A 15,698-nucleotide genomic window follows, 5' to 3' on the forward strand; every position below is an offset into this window, starting at 1 on the left:
TGGGAAGGTAGCGACAAAAGGACATCTGGGGATAACAGACTGGTCATTCTAGCCTACATCATGAGCTCCAGGCCAATGAGAGACTCTGTCTCAACAGAGGTAGATGGCATCCCTGAGGATGATAAATGAGGTTTTCCTTTTGCCTCTACACACACACACACACACACACACACACACACACACACACACACACACTCACATACAAGACTTCAATACAAGCTGGCTTCTGTGAACAGGGGCTTCATTGGCTCATACCAGCAATCTGGAGGGCACTGGGAACAAACAAAAGAAACTTAGTCTAGGCACTTATTCAGACTCCATTTAATCATAGGAAGAAGCTAAATTCAAGGTCCCAGGCCCTAGGGCAGCTGGGGACTTCCCAACGGCAGAACAGCTTCTGTCGTAAACAGTTGTCTGAGTCCAGACATGTCAGGGACAACTTGTAAGGAGACAGTTGTCTGAGTCTAGCTCTCTCAAGGACAACTTCTCCATCTCGCTGGCAGGGTCATACAAGTCCATGTTCCCAGGACTAGGAACAAACTCCTATCCCACGTCTCCAAATGTTTTCTTAACTGTCTGTTAACCGGTAAAGGATATAGAAATTACTGTTATCTAAACCAAAATGCATAAGTTGTAAAAAATACATAACAAATTACCTGTTGTGCCCTAATTAACCACATGCAGCTGACTTGCTCCTTTGTCCCTCTTATCACTCTAAGCTCTGGACTAAATGTCTTGGAGGAGGAATTAAGGACCTTGGGCTCCAGACCTAATGTCTAAGAGAAAGAATTAAGAACCTTGAAGCCAGGTGCCTGGATAAGGCCCAGTTTCCAATGGGTACTACCTCGTTTAACCCATCATGTCAAAAGACAATTGGATAATACTGCAGCTCACCCCAGCTTCCCTCTTGCTTCGTGTTCCCATTCTTTAAAAGTGTTGTACAACCTCCCTTTGGGGCCACGGTTCAGATCCCGAACTGGCCACCTCCCTGAGTGATCAAAAAATAAAACTTTCATTTTTAGGCATCCACTGTGCTGTTTTGGGGTAAGCCTGGTTCAAATTCAAAATCAACATCTGATTTCTCTTGCAGGTCTGATCCCATTCTCAGTCCCTCCAGCAACCCATTCTCTCATTTTCAAACCCAGTTGTCCAGTAGAGCAGAGATAGAGTCACATGGTGTACTGGCTGGTTTTGTGTGTCAATTTGACACAAGCTGGAGTTATCACAGAGAAAGGTGCTTCAGTTGAGGAAATGCCTCCCTGAGATTCAGCTGTGGGGCATTTGCTCAATTAGTGATCAAGGGGGAAGGGCCCCTTGTGGGTGGGACCATTCCTTGGCTGGTAGTCTTTGGGTTCTATAAGAGAGCAGGCTGAGCAAGCCAGGGGAAGCAAGCCAGTAAGAACATCCCTCCATGGCCTCTGCATCAGCTCCTGCTTCCTGACCTGCTTGAGTTCCAGTCCTGACTTCCTTTGGTGATGAACAGCAACATGGAAGTATAAGCTGAATAAACCATTTCCTCCCCAACAGCAGTATGGAAGTGTAAGCTGAATAAACCCTTTCCTCCACAACTTGCTTCTTGGTCATGATGTTTGTGCAGGAATAGAAACCCTGACTAAGACACATGGCTAGGCAGATGCAACTTCATTGGTTCAGGTCCTAGGCCAACCAATCCACAATGCAAGAACCTTGGTCAGCTTGGGGACGGGCTTAACTGTCAGGGACTGTGAGAAGCAGGGTGAGGACTGGAGGGGATCCACTTGTCTATCAAGAGTGGGGGAGGAGCTACTCCCCAAAGACATTTGAAGATGGATCGTCTACTGCTAAGATAACAAGCGTACACTATTGGGGAATCTTCCTTCCTGTGTTTAATTCATGTATCACACGTTCCCTCTTTGCTGTGCAGCCTTGTCTCCTTACCTAACAAGTTCCTGAGGGGGCCTGAGGAGCAGCCATCTTACTGCACAGTCATTTGTCTTCCTCCCTGTACTTCGGTTGCCCGTGGGACTGCATCAGTCATCGGCAACAGGCGGCATCCGGGATTAGTTATCGTTTCATGTATTTGTTCCGTGGTAGGATCCTGGAGTGCAGAGGTCATGTCTCATTCATCTCGTGTCCCCCTTAGCACTTTGCCTGCTGTTCGGGGGGCCTAGCCAGATAGTCCATAAATCTGCTGACAGATTGAACGACTGATTTATATGCTGCTAGAGTCAGAGGTAGATGGAATCTTGATTCGACTACAAAACTACAGAGGAAAAGACCTGTGTTCACCACATCATTTCTGAGAGATTGCAGATCTTCTCTGGACTAAATAATGTTGCTGGGGTCAAGATAAATACCTTCTGTGCAGCCCAGACTCGCTACTGGTGTCATTTCTATTTCTAAGGGATTGAGCGAAGGCCCAAGGAATGTTGGTCTTAGCTGCCCAGCCCCCTGAGGAGATCATATCTTCTGACTCAGGCTCTGTAAAGGAGAACAGGTGCAGAGGTGGGGGAAAGCAATCCCCACAAGCATGGCGGGATGAGGGAACAGGTGTCAGTCTTCAGAGGCTGTGCCCCAGGCAAAGAGCCAGAGCCCTAGGGACCTGCCACTGACTCTGTGCTGTTCCTAGATTTTAATAGTTTTTGTTTGCAGCCCTCGATTAGTTTTGGGAATCCCTGTCTACTTTCTGAAACCCCTGTATAATTCCCCCCATAACCCAGCACACACAATATGGAGAGCAAAGAGGACAAGGGATCAAAGTTAGATCACTTACTGTGCTCAAACACCCTCCAGGAAAGGCTGTCTTGGGTCAGAAGACTCAGTGACTAATTTTGCAAATACCTTGCAAACCATTCGAACCAGGTGATTTGCTCCTTTGTGGCTCATGCCCACACACAGCTTTCAAAGAGGGAGGCCCAGTCTTTCAGAGGCTTCTAGCCTCACCAGTCACCAAATGTCACATTAATGAGGGGGAAGGGTAAGAAAGAGTTGTTGGGAACAGAAGAGTAAGACAGAAGGTGGTAATTGGAGCAGAGAAGGAAGGACCCAGACCCGGGGCCAGTAAGAGGTCAAAAAGAGGGCACGAGAAAGGAGTGTAGCCAAATACAAGTCAGCACAAGCCACCAGTGTCTCGGCCTCCACGATGGCAGCCGGAGGGCGAGGAGGCGGGTCTTGGTTTGAGGCCCCGCCTTATGCCGCGCCCTTCCTCGGATGACCCCGCCCCACTAAGAGGCGCCCAGGCCCCGCCTCCGAGCTCAGAGGCTCCTCCCTGCACTCCGATCCCGGAAGCGAGCTCTGCTCCGCCTCTTCCGAGCTGGGTCGCGACCTTGAGGCCGGGAATCGAGTTTCCAAACGTGCGGGGGCCTTCGCCGGCTCTGCTGCCCCCTTTCTCTCCATGGCAGCGGCCCGGAACCTGCGCACCGCGCTCATATTCGGAGGCTTCATCTCCATGGTCGGCGCCGCCTTCTATCCCATCTACTTCCGGCCCCTTATGCGGCTGGAGGAATACCGTGAGTGACCTCTGACCCCGCGCAGTGGCTGCTCCCAGCGCTACCCCGAAGCCCTTAAGCCCCTACCCTATCTGTTCAAGGAGTGCTGAGGAAGGATGTGGACTTGGGAGTGAGGCTACCCGGGTTCCAGGCTCGCCCAGTGCAGCCCGGTGACCACGGACAAGGGGCCCCACCTCTGACCTTCAATGTTGAGGCTCTACATATCTTTTGCAGGATCAGCAACAAAACTGTGAGCATCTTAGGGGTCACAGAGGTGATGTGTATGAAAGCAGCCTACACACAGCAGGTCAACACTAACACTAGTTCACACACAGTATATACTGATATACTGAAGATTTAATGTTTTGGGTTAAGCATATACCGAGTCGTTGAATTTGCACGGGCTTCCCTTGGGGTAGATGCTACCCATTTTACAGATGGAGGTCACACAGCTAGTAAGTGGTGAGGGAAATGTTCCAACCCAGGCGTCTGTCCGCAGAGCCCCGCTCCATCCACCCAGGCTGAGATGGTGCTATAGTGGAGAGCTTTGATCATTCTGAGTTGAAAGGTGTTTTTATGGTGCATCATTGCCAATCCCTAAGATGTCTTGGAGCGGAAATATTTCAAAGCTAAACTGTTAACCTGGGTTCTGAGTTTTTCCTCAAATCGTTTTTTTTTTTTTTAGATTCTGCTGGTTTCCTTCATTTTTAAGCTGGCTGCTCACATGACAATGGCGAGTGTCCGGGGAGTCATTTTCCTCCTTAATCATTCAGGTCCTATCATTCTAAAAGCCACACTCCTTCCTGGAGACCTATACCTCAGCAAGGATTAGCACTTTGATACATCTGAAACCATCTGTCAGCGAGGAGAGATGAGGCATTAGAGGATCATTTTGTTCTCCAGGAAACCTGAATCATCTTGAAGATGGAAGAGGGCCAGCCCAGCCCCCGGGGAATATTAGCTGAGGCTGAAGCTTGGCGATTTCAAGCCTCATGTAAATGTTCTGACCATCTCCAGCGCCATAACACTTGGTTTCTGGAGGCAAAGCATTTTAAAGTACACACATGAATCCCCTGACAGCTTCTTTTCATCAGCTCAGACTAAGATGGTCTCTGTGCTTCCTGCCTTCAAGCCTTCCTGCATGCGCCACGTGTGGAAGGAATGTGGGCTTGTGTAAGGTCCTGCAGAATTTGTCTCCATCCTGGATGGATCCCTGCCACAGGCTATTTTATTACAGCTTCTAGAGTTGGAGTTGAGACTTGGTCTGTTGGAGGTTCCCTTTAGAAAAATCCCAGTTCTGAAGAAGACAGGGGTGTGGTTCTCAGCCACTGTGCTATCTGGAGGTGTTTTGCTTGTCACAGCTAAGGAAGAAAAGGGGAGGTGAGAGTAAGCCATTGTACTAGATAGGATCCAGGATAAATTTCCCACAGTGCACAGAAGCATCACACTGTGAAGGCTACCCTGCTCTTAGTCAGCCGGTTACCCTGCATGTCTTCCAGGAATACTCCCCAGTCTTTGGCTGACCATGTTGCTTTAGGCGGGCAGGTCAGGCTCTAAGACTGTCTACACCTGCTTGCCTTTTAGCTTATTTTAATTAATTCGACCAACTTTAACCAAAGGTTATAACTAAAATTTTTTAAAAAGTAAATAATACTGAACAGCTAATTTTTATCAGAAGTTTTGGTTTTGGTGGGTTTTTTTTGTTTTGTTTTGTTTTTTTCATCCTTCCAAGTGCTTCAACTCTGCTAAGACATTTAGTGCTCGTCATAACCCTTTGTGGTGGCTGTTAGCTGGATAACATGTAGGCAGGTATTTCCTCACTCTGAGCCTTGCCTGTTCCCCCCGCTGTGGTGATGGTGTTTACTGAACTGAATTTGTAAGTTTAGGGTGAATTAAGTGAAGTATAGTCTCATATTAGGAATTGTACCAAAAAAAAAAAAAAAAACAAAAAAAAACACTTTTAAAAGGAGGTCTTGGTGAGGAGTGAGATACAAGCAGGTGTGTGCCTTAGGCCGGCAGGAAGCATGCCCAGCTAGCTCAGTGTGTGCTCAGGAGCTGGGAGCCCATTCCGTTTCCAGTATTTATAGTATTTAACCGCTTTCCTTCCTTATACTCAGAGCCTGCATTTTAGCTGTCACTTGTGCCTGGTGCAGTTTAGATGTGGGGCAGCCCTGGGCTGGCCTGGGCCTCGTCCCCTGCCACCTCATTCTGTCCTGGCCCTGTGCATTTTGGGTAGTGTTTTAGCCCGTGCGTCCCCTGCACCTGTAGTCACTAACATCACTGTTTTTCTTTATTTGCCTGCTCTTCATCTTTCCCATATGCCCCCCATGCTTCTCTTGTGTGCATTTTTTTTCTAAAGCTTAGAAGAAATGTGTGTTGTTGAGGGGTGCACATACGGCAGCTTATGTGTGGTGAGATCAGAGGACAACTCTCTGGAATCATTTCTTACTCCCCTACTTTAGCGTGGTCTGTGGGGGTTGGATTTAGGACACTGGGCTTGCGTGGCAAGTGCTTTACTGGCTGAGCTGTCTCTCTGGCCCCAGTTGAGGTCTTTCTGAGATATACCTGGTACTACTTCTCTGGTGAGAATTTGTAATGGGAACCTGTTTTGGTTTGTTAGGAAATGTGGAACCCTCTGGATCGTTGGCACTGGTCCTGCCATTCGTCCTTTGAGGGCAGTCATCTGGCTTGCTTAATTAAAACTCTGCAGTTACCCACTGCTATCCTCAAAGTCCAGCCAGTGGAGGTTATTGAAGTATTTTAGCAAGGTGACTGGATCCACTGTGCACCAGCTTCGGTCCCACTGTGGGGAAGAGGGACCTGAAGGAAAGAAAGATTGGTATTGAAAAGCACTATTGTTTTTTGGCATCAGGAGATGGTGCCCAGCCTGTACCAGAATACTTTAGGGACTGGGAGACTGGTGCACAAAGACTTGTGACTGATGCACCTTGCCTCAGTGTTCTGTACAGAGATACCATGGCCATGGCAACTCTTTTAAAAGAAAGCATTTAATTAGAGCTTGATGACAATTTCAGAGACCCAGTTCATTTTTCTCATGGCAGAGAACATGGCAGCACACAGGCAGATGCGGCCAGTGTTGGAGAAGTAGCTAAGAGTTGTACATCTGCATCTGTAGGCAGCAGGAAGAGAAAGCCACCGAGCCTGGCTTGGGCTTTTGAAACCCCAGTGCCATCCCCTAATGACACACTTCTTGGAGGTGTGTGCTACACTTTTCCCAACCAGGCTGCATCTCCTAATTCTTTCAAATAGTGCCACCCCTGGTGACCAGGCACTTAAATATATGAGCCTATGGGGGGGGGGGTCATTCTTACTCAAACCACCGCAAGCCCCCAGAGTGAGGAAGAATGGCTACCATCTCCCTGACTGCAGCAACTTAGAAGGTGGTCCTAGTGATGGTGGCAACCAATTGGAAGGCAGGAGTTTGAGGGATGCGGATGAATAGGTTGAGGGTTGAGGACCACTGCGCCTCTGATGGTTGTCTAGAGGCAGACAATACGCAGTCTGGAGCTGGAGCAGGTGCGTGCAGTGTGCATTGGGGCTTCTGCCAGTGATCCAAGATAGGAAGACATAGTGAGTGCTTAGAAGAGCACCAGCATGTGAAGGGCTGAGAAGTGGTCGGCGAGGAAAGGCCCTCAAAGGAGCCTCAGAGGGAGTGGACACAGAGAGGCTTAAAGTTAAGAGCATCGAGAAGACAGCTCTTCGTGGAAGGGGTGTGGCCTCCAGTTAGGTTGTTGGGGAATTGTAGAGATAAATGAAAGTATCCGTTAGACTTGCAAAGGCGATGACAAAAATAAACCTGGTTAATGCTGTCAGTGGTTTGAAAGTGAGCAAGAAGATTGCACCAGATTAAAGAGCAAGTGAGCAGTCTGTTAAATGTACATGTCTGTTGGTAGGAGCATGGCCACCCTTGAAGCAGGCTGAGGGACTAGGAAGAATAGAATCTTGCTTTTAGTTTAGGCTGGGAGCCATGGGAACACCAGGAGAGTCCAGGAGACTGAGGTGCTGGAGAGAGGAGGTAACGTGGGCTCCTGAGCCCAGGCAAATGCGGCCTTGGGCAGAGTAAAGGCACCGGTTTCCCCAGCGCTAGAGAAAGGGCAGATGTGGATGCAGGAACATGTGACCCTGGCATGTCGAGTCATGAGCAGAGTAGGCCACAGCTTCTGTTGTCTGACACAGGATGGCAAACCCTCTGTAAGTGAAGGGCGCTGCCCAAGTGTTATCTACTAACTGCCCAGGGTTCTTTAGCTTTTCCTGCCTCTGAGGAGGCTGACAAGACGGCTCATCAGCCACTTGCTGCCAGGCCTGATCACCCCAGTTTGATTCCTGGATGCTGCATGGTAGAAGGGAAGAACCGCAGGATGTCAGGGAGGATCCAGCCACTTTCAGTTAGGGGGAATAAAATCAGATGGAATGCTTAGGAGAAGGACTTTGTATTAATATAACTAGTGATTCAGTAGCCCAGGGAGAGGTGGTCCTCATCTGTCCCGAGGTGGACAGTCCATCTGTGACTGTCCTTCCACCTGAGCTGTTGGTTTGCTTCTGCCTCTCAGTTGCTTCTTAACTCCTTGCCTCTGACTGCCCCATGTACATTTTTTAAAATATTTTTTATTATTACGTATTTTCCTCAATTACATTTAGAATGCTATCCCAAAAGTCCCCCATACCCTCCCCCCCCCCCCCACTTCCCTCCCCACCCATTCCCATTTTTTGGCCCTGGCATTCCCCTGTACTGGGGCATATAAAGTTTGTGTGTCCAATGGGCCTCTCTTTCCACTGATGGCCGACTAGGCCATCTTTTGATACATATGCAGCTAGAGTCAAGAGCTCCGGGGTACTGGTTAGTTCATAATGTTGTTCCACCTATAGGGTTGCAGATCCCTTTAGCTCCTTGGGTACTTTCTCTAGCTCCTCCATTGGGGGCCCTGTGCTCATTCCAATAGCTGACTGTGAGCATCCACTTCTGTGTTTGCTAGGCCCCGGCCTAGTCTCACAAGAGACAGCTATATCAGGGTCCTTTCAGCCAACGCTTGCTAGTATATCCAATGGTGTCATCGTTTGGAGGCTAATTATGGGATGGATCTCTGGATATGGTGTACATTTGTTATTCGTTCAGATTTGATTGTTCCAGAGAGTGGACTACGGTTCTTAGGGACCCAAGCCATGTAGAGTTAAAGTGTCAGGTCCTTCAGGCCAGCCTGCGTGTGGCGAGTTAGGGCTGGGCAGAGAGTATAGGGCTGAGCAGGTCCCATGATTTCTGCTTCAGTAGGATAATCTCCAGTAGGCAGCAGGAATGAGAAGGAAGCCCCCACTGTCCAACTGGGCAAAAGACAGTCTAGTGATAGCTACGCAGCAGGCCACTGTGACAAGTGTGTCTCGGTGCACTTCCTTTTGACATTCAGCATGCTCTTTAGCTCTCTCACTGACTTGAGTTACAGTTGTTCAGTGGAGTGAGTACAAGGTCAATCCATCCATGATAGCTCACATCCTGTTTTAACTCTTGGGGAGGTAGCAGTTAGCCTTGGGGCCCGATGGTCTGAAACCAGCAGCTTGGGTACAGTTCTGTTGTGCTTCTGGGGGGAGCCCAGGAGTTGCTTTTCCCCTTTCTTCCTGTTGCAGGTAGGGTTCGTCTGAGAACTTAGTGGACCATACCTTGAAGCCTTTACATCCTACAAGCAATTGGAGTCTGGCTCTTTAGTAGGAAGTAGGATAGAGTAAGAGCAGGGGTTTTTGTTTGTTTGCTTGCTTTTGTTTTTATCTTGATCTTTCCTAGGTTTAGTCTGATACAGAGAACTACAAAATCATCAGGTTTGTTGTTGTTGTTTTACCAGAAATCCCAGAGCTCATTCATTCCTGACATTTGGCTGCCTTGTCCAGTGTCACTGCATGTTTATTGCTGGGTGGACACTAGACCCTGACTCCCCGACCTTGTCCACTTAATGCCCTGTCAGGGTGCCTGTAAGAGACTGAGGTTGCAGGACAGCGGGTAACTGGTTCCTTGGGTAACTGGAGGAGACCTGATTCTCTCGCTTCTCGCCTGTCCCTTGCTGCCCCCAATTGAAACTGTGTTGTATATCTATCTGATAGAACAAGATTACCAGAAATCACTTGATGTGCAGAATGCCTTTCGTGTAAGGGCATTTTCCCTATTACATGCCAGGTGCTTAGAATATGCTCTTCACACCATTCACCGTGTAATCGAGCAGAGTGCAGAGACAGGCTGGAGTCCTGTTTCCTAACTGGTATCTCACAGCTCTCTGGATCCAGCCAGGTTTGGATGAGTATGCAGGCGTGTTTACGGTGCAAAGACAGTGACTGAAATGGCCACTAGTTCCAGCTTGGGTGAGCTGCAGCAGTGGTGTGGCCCACACCGACAGTTCCCTCACTGCCTACTCTGAGATGGTACCTTTGGTCTCAGCCAACTGTTTCACACTGCTGCTCTGTCCCCTGTCAGCTGCTTCTCACCTGCTGTTCCATGTCCAGTGCCCCCCACCCCCTGTCAGCTGCTTCCTACCTGCTGTTCCATGTCCAGTGCCCCCCACCCCCTGTCAGCTGCTTCCTACCTGCTGTTCCATGTCCAGTGCCCCCCACCCCCTGCCAGCTGCTTCCTACCTGCTGTTCCATGTCCAGTGCCCCCACCCCCTGCCAACTGTTTCACACCTGCTGCTACAGCTGTGTGTTCTCCTCAGTCTGAGTTTCAGTCACCATTCTGTCCCTGTGTCCTCTTGGATTTATGACCAATTTGTATCCTTGGTCACTGTTTCCCACTTGGTGTTTGTGGTTCCCGGCTGCTCCCGCGCATTTTGGGTTCAGGAGTCTCCTGTAAACGGACTGCAGAGCCTAGTCAGCAGCACCAAATGGGACTGCCAGGGAAGTACTTAAGCCTGACCAGCTATTTTTAAACAGGGAGATGCTTGAAGCAGCCATCCTGGAATGGTCATGTGTTATAGGACTTTCTTAGCTGGCTCTTTTGCAGTTGCACTTTTTTTTTTTTTTAATTAAGAGAAAGCTCAAGTGACAGAAAAGATCCAAGGATAGAAGCACAGACCCCTGTGCCCTTCACCTGGATTTGCTGGTGGCTAACAACCACTGCGTTTGCTTTCCTCCCATACTCGCTAGACTGCAGTCATCACCATTATTGGGTGAGCCATTTGAAAGTGGGTTGAAGACATTATGAGCCTTTATTCCTAAGTACTTGGGCCGGGTTTTGCTAAGAATAAGGACATTGTTTTGCCTAATCACAGTGTACTTCAGAATTCAACAAATTTACTATTGATACAGCACAGCTGCCTGGTACAGAGACCATATCCAAAGGCTACCATTTGTCCCAATTACGCCAGGTTGTGACTTGCCGTCTCTTCGACTGCTGAGTGTGGAAGGAGATGGGGAAGTCGATGAGGCCTGGCTTTTCTCTGCAGGCTTTCCTGCTGGCGCTTCATTAGAGTGTCCTCGGAAAAGCACTTGGGAGTCTGCATTTGTGTGATGGTCAGGGTTAAATACAGCACCTAGTTGCACAACTGGTTTATCTCCCATTGCAAGTCAGCCTACCAGCATGTATAAACAGCTTTAATAACGTTCCATGGCCCTTTGACTAGAGAGAACTATCCTCTATTAAAACTACAAATCAGATCTGAGCCTTAGCACCAGGGGGCAGAGTTGAGCTTGCCGGGATACTGGAGTGGGGAATTTTCTAACTCTGGCCCCACAGTTGGATTTTAGGCGTTTTACATGGAAACTTGCTTACAACTGAAGTCAGTAATTAGCTTATTTGTTCACGTAGCTAAACCCTCCTCCTGGGTCATAGATATTTGCTGTTCCTCCAGTGACAATGAAATAGAAACCTGTCAGCTTCATCAAGAAGAGCGTGCTAAATCCTGAGAGACTGGTTTCTGTTTTCCCATTAGCAGGTTCCCATTAGCAGGCATTCTCAAATGAAGTGTCTTTGTGTGGTCTTCTGAATTTCCATAAGACTTCCCTGGCCTCAGAGTATTTATTAAAACATTAATGGATCAGAGAACCGGGTGGATTTAGATAGGAGCTAATACCGATTACCACTCTTCAGGAACTAGTTTAGCTTGCCTGTCCAGGCCAAGCCACTGAGGTGGCTGTATCAGGACCCAGATTATGAAGAGATTATAGCCTACTTAGAACAAATCTCCAGCCTGTCCAGCCTCGTTAGCAATTAGCAAGAAGGTGGCAAGACAGGGATTCCTCCCTCACAGGGTTCTCCACTGCATGATGAGAGGTTGGAGCACAATTAGGCATTCTGTCCCTGCCACCCAGCTAGCAGCTTCCTCCCAGGGATTCCTGGCAGCCTGCCAGAATCTTGGGCTCTGCAGTGGTACCTGCTTCTTAGAGAACGGGTTTGGTACAAGTTTCTTTTGTCTGTGCATCTAGAATGCCTCATAACAATTATTTTTCAAACTTTACCTCTTTCTGCTTTCACAATATTAGCGATATCTTAGGTCTGGAAAAATCTATTTTTGTTCCTGGCAAGACTCATGCCAGTGTGATGTTTTGCTGGCTGGGCACCAAGCGCAAATTTGAGACATCTATACTTTGAGACTTCCCTGTCGACAATCGTAGGGCTCAGGTCTGCAGAATGTGATGTCTTCCAGAATGAGAACACCTGTGCTGTTAGGTGTCATTGTTCCCTTGACTTGGAGACGGTCTGTTGGCTTCTGCAGGTCCGGAACATCTGTGTGCCATTTACCTGCTAGTTAGAAAGAGGCAGTGAGAACCCACTAGGCCACTGGGAATAGGTGGCCCACTGTGCCTGTCTTAGAATTAGACATCAAGATTCCCACAGTCCCCATCACCCAATAAAGTTAGTATTGATAACACTACCAGGTAAGTCATTTAGGATTGACTTTCTGTTCCGACGCCAGTTTCAAGCTAATTTGGTAACTATCAGAGTTGGTGGAACCGTTTCTTGTACTCGCAGCAAGCCTGTGAAAGTAGACAGACAGACTGGCCTAATAGCAAATAAGAGCTGAGAGTGGCTATAAAGAACCAGTCGATCTATTAAAACAAAGGTCTGATTACTGCATTTAATCACTGCAACTTAGGAGTCAACAAACTTGGCGCCAAGTCTTCCTTCTACAAAGCCATCATTTGTCAAGACACTTAAGATAATAATTCTTTGTTGTCACAGGCTTCGGGTTTCTTCCAAACCACTTAGAAAGATGTGACGGAGAACTCGAAGCCCACACTCATAAAATGCTTGATTTCTCTTGGCCTCTGCCTGTTGTGCATCTCCAAAGTGCCAGGCTTAGCTGCTGCAGCTACAGCAAGCTCACTAATTGGCACAGCACCTGCAATCAATTAGGGAAGCTTCAATTATCCAAACCAAAGCCACCCACCCAAAGATTAATTTTCTGCTCTATTTCCTATCAAAAACATAGCATATTTAGCTTGGAGTCCAGTCCTTGAGTGGAGTGTTTTTAGCCACCGTTTTTCTGATAATTGTGCCTGTCCCTTCTTTGCGGCAGCTCTCCTCTTGTAATGTCACACCCACCAGCTCTTTGAAACAGTTCTTTCTGTTGTGTTGTGTCCTTTCCAAAATGCTGAGATCACAGGAAAAAGATGTTGGTTGGGATCTTTTTGTTTGAAGTGTGGCTCTTTTTACATCTAGGATCTAGCTTCTATAACCTAAAAGCTTTAAGTAATGACGTCCCTGAATTGAATCACACTCCTAAATATGCTTGTAATTAGCCCATATAAATAGAAGCAAAATGCCCACATCTCCTTTCTAAAGAGTAATTATTTGTTCTGTTGTGTTTCTCAGAGAAGGAGCAGGCTGTAAATCGAGCTGGTATTGTCCAGGAAGATGTGCAACCGCCAGGTAAACTGAAAACGCTCAGACAATCCCTTCCGGGGCACGTGGATGAGTACTTTGCTGTGGAGTGGGTGGTTCTTCTCCCTGGAACCTGATACTGTTCATTATTTTATGATAGTTCCTCTCTTGTCAGGGCTATCTAAGACTTCATGCTAATATTTCAGTGCCTAGTACTTTTTACAAGCTTCCTGGGCCCCTCGTTTGTCCTTGGTAAGTGGACATAAAATGGAATCAAGTATGCAACAGATCATCTGCTTTGCAGACTCCCATACTGAGCACCCCTGTAAATACCTCCCTCACTGGCAGACCGTGTGTGAGGGTGAGCACTAAGGTTCAGTTTCCTAGAGAAGTTCTCAAAGCTCCCTTCAGGGACGTGTGGGATGTTCCTTTAAAATGATACAAGTTGGCTGAGTACGAGAGATTTTCTAGCTTATTAACCAAACTCCTGCAGTCTGGTGGTCCTAGGCTAGATCCATTTCTTCCTAGCAGGGAAGAGTTCCTAAGCCTTTAAAAGGATACCTCATAGCTGCCATGGCTGCCTCGTTGCAGGGTTCCAGTGGCTGCACTCACCCATTTCAATGTCTCAGCCACATGGAAATTGCATGGCTCAATTTCCACATCATCTTGTTTGTTTGGGATCAAGGGGGTGTGTTCAGTCATTTAGCAATGAATCCTGATAGGGTATTTGTGTTTCTTTCCATAGGGTTGAAAGTGTGGTCTGATCCATTTGGCAGGAAATGAGGCTGTCAGCAAGTCTGATGAGGAAAGTGGACGTCTTTATCCTGTGCACTCCGCAGTGGGGACAATAGATGCCTCACTGTGGCAGCATGGCATGGAGAGGGAACTCTCATGCTGCTAGCCAGACCCCTTGTGATAGAGACTGTGTGCAAAGACAGTGCTTCCCTTAACTCCCTGGAGAACCTGAACAGATGCCACCATTAGGAAGTGCCTTGCGGCTCCATTGACTTTGCAGGAGCAGAGCCAGCCTGCAAGGCTGTTTGTGGAAGATCTGCTGCTCCTGCAGTCTTTATCACTTCCAAGCTGTGATGTGAACACAAGCAACCTGTGGGCTCAAGGTCCGTGGCTGCTCTGACACCTTCTGAATAAGCGATTTCAGTGCAAATGGCCTTGCCAAGCTGCCTCGCAGGGCTCTTGGAGGATGTTTCAGTTGATAAAACTGTTTGAAGACAGGATCCTTGGCACTGTTTAAGAATATACACTGCTCAGCTTAACCATCTCATTGAAAGTCACTGTGTGTGGAAGTGAATAGGGAGCGAGTCACACTAGACTATACCACACACAGTAGACTCCTGCGTGAGGCTGCAGGTATTAAAATGGTTTCTCTTAGTTTGCTGGTGTGTACTGTTTTTATATTTTGTGTGTGTATATGTTTGTTTTATTTGGATGGGTGGTGTTTGTTGGCTTTGGATTTTGTTTTTTGAGACAGGGTCTGTCAGACCAGTCAAGCCTTGAACTCCCAGAGATCCACCTGTCACTGCCCAGTAGAATTTTTTTGTAAATTGAATTCTGATGTGAAGAAGTAGAAGTAGTGCTATTGTCTAGATTCTATTTGAGTAGATATCCGTGTAGTAATAGCTATTTGTAGACAAGGTGAGCGGCACACTTCTTGTGGCAGCTGTGGCATTAGGTTCTCCAGAGAAACAGAACTGATGAGATGAATATGATTTACATCAGTGACTTACAGGCTGTGGTTCACCTAATCCAACCATGCCTGTCTTATCAATGGAAAGTCCAAGAATCCAATAGTTGTTCAGTCCAAAAGGCTGGACTTTAGTATCTACCAGAATCCCGAAAAAGTCGTCTGTAATCCCCGTGAGAGCAACGGCAAGCAGGCAGAGAGCACACACTTCCTTGCATGTTTTTCGTATAGGCCTCCACCAAAAGGTGTGGCCCAGACAAAAGGTGGATCTTACCACCTCAAAAGATCCCGATTAAAGGTGGGACTCCCAGTTCACGTGGTTCAGTTAAGAAAAATCCCTCACAGGTGTACCCAAGCACTTGGGTTTTAGTTATTTCCGGATAAAATCAAGTTGACAACCAAGAATAGCCAACACAGCTGTTACTGGAGTGCCCGTCGCCCACCGGGTTCCCCGCCAGGAGTCGCGGCAGTGATGCTAAGACCCAGTTTCCTCTTGCTGGGCTTACTTTCTCCCTCCCTTGCTTCCTTGTCTTTGGTTCCTTCTGTGTCTGTCTTCTGCCTTCCCCTCCTCCCTACGACTCCCCTTTTCCTTTGATCCCTCTCACTTCTCACTTCTCACTTCTGGTACCCTGCCTACTTTTGCCTCAGGAGGCTACACGACTTGGTACTGTTCTCAGCAGAAAGCCTTGTGTTTCTGCAGCCTGTGTTTTCACGA

General features: G+C 47.8%; 1 protein-coding gene and 1 long non-coding RNA gene across 2 annotated transcripts; one reads left to right on the forward strand and one right to left on the reverse strand.

The window, feature by feature from the left end:
- Window positions 1-306: 306 nt before the first annotated feature.
- Window positions 307-3,257, reverse strand: Gm40303. Its single transcript, XR_868423.2, has 2 exons — window positions 1,918-3,257; window positions 307-576 (listed from the first exon to the last, which is right to left on the reverse strand). It is a non-coding gene; the product is annotated as a predicted gene, 40303 (long non-coding RNA).
- On the forward strand, window positions 3,236-14,670 carry Smim20 (small integral membrane protein 20). Its single transcript, NM_001145433.1, has 3 exons — window positions 3,236-3,488; window positions 13,273-13,329; window positions 14,027-14,670. The coding sequence occupies exons 1-3, from the start codon at window positions 3,374-3,376 to the stop codon at window positions 14,062-14,064; spliced, it is 210 nt and encodes a 69-aa protein (NP_001138905.1). The 5' UTR covers window positions 3,236-3,373; the 3' UTR covers window positions 14,065-14,670.
- Window positions 14,671-15,698: the final 1,028 nt, after the last annotated feature.

The sequence above is a fragment of the Mus musculus genome, chromosome 5 (assembly GCF_000001635.26).
Source record: "Mus musculus strain C57BL/6J chromosome 5, GRCm38.p6 C57BL/6J".
NCBI classification, from domain to species: domain Eukaryota; kingdom Metazoa; phylum Chordata; class Mammalia; order Rodentia; family Muridae; genus Mus; species Mus musculus.